Source organism: Sphaeroforma arctica (genome assembly GCF_001186125.1).
Source record: "Sphaeroforma arctica JP610 unplaced genomic scaffold supercont1.12916, whole genome shotgun sequence".
NCBI classification, from domain to species: domain Eukaryota; class Ichthyosporea; order Ichthyophonida; genus Sphaeroforma; species Sphaeroforma arctica.
In genome coordinates, this window is record NW_014027642.1 from 1 (window position 1) to 695 (window position 695).

General features: G+C 43.0%; 1 protein-coding gene across 1 annotated transcript; it reads left to right on the forward strand.

Annotated features, from left to right (window-relative positions):
• Positions 1-49: 49 nt before the first annotated feature.
• Positions 50-630, forward strand: SARC_17946 (arginyl-tRNA synthetase; the record flags this gene model as incomplete). Its single annotated transcript, XM_014287969.1, has 2 exons — positions 50-197; positions 461-630. The coding sequence occupies 2 exons, from the start codon at positions 50-52 to the stop codon at positions 628-630; spliced, it is 318 nt and encodes a 105-aa protein (XP_014143444.1).
• Between the last annotated feature and the right edge of the window lie 65 nt (positions 631-695).

Genomic DNA, 695 nt, shown 5'->3' on the forward strand with positions numbered 1-695 from the left:
TATATATGTTTGCTTTGTTTTGCTTTGCCTTGACACAGAGTTCGATCGGATGTACTATGTCGTAGCCACACAACAGGACCACCACTTCAAGCAGTTGTTTCAGCTGCTGCACCGATTGGGCTACGACTGGGCCAACAAGTGCGAGCACATCGCATTCGGTAATTGTCTTCTCTGTTGTGGTCACCATCTGGACTATGGTGTGTATTGCAGTACACTGTCCTGTACGTTTGTATATATACGAGGTAGTACGTTTGTGTATGTAAGAGGCAGTATGTTTGCGTATGTAGGAGGGAACGAATGGTCTGGTACGTTTATTAGATATATACGCACCAATACATTTGTGCGTATAAAAGGTGACGGACAGTCTAATATATCTATGTATCTACTCACCAAAACACTTCTGTCTATAGATAGAATTAACCGCCGTAACGTGTTTCCATTGATTGATCCCTTGTGGTAGGTATGGTTAAGGGAATGAGCACACGCAAAGGCGACGTCGTGTTCTTGGAACAGATCCTCGATGAAGCGCGCGACCGAATGATGAGCCGAATCAATGACGATCCGATACGCATGAGTCATATGGAAAACCCAACAATGACAGTAAGTACTCATAACCCTAGACCAAAGTGAGATGGATTAGGTACTTATATAAAGCTGTAAGCACTCATAACCTTATACCAAATTGAGATGGATTA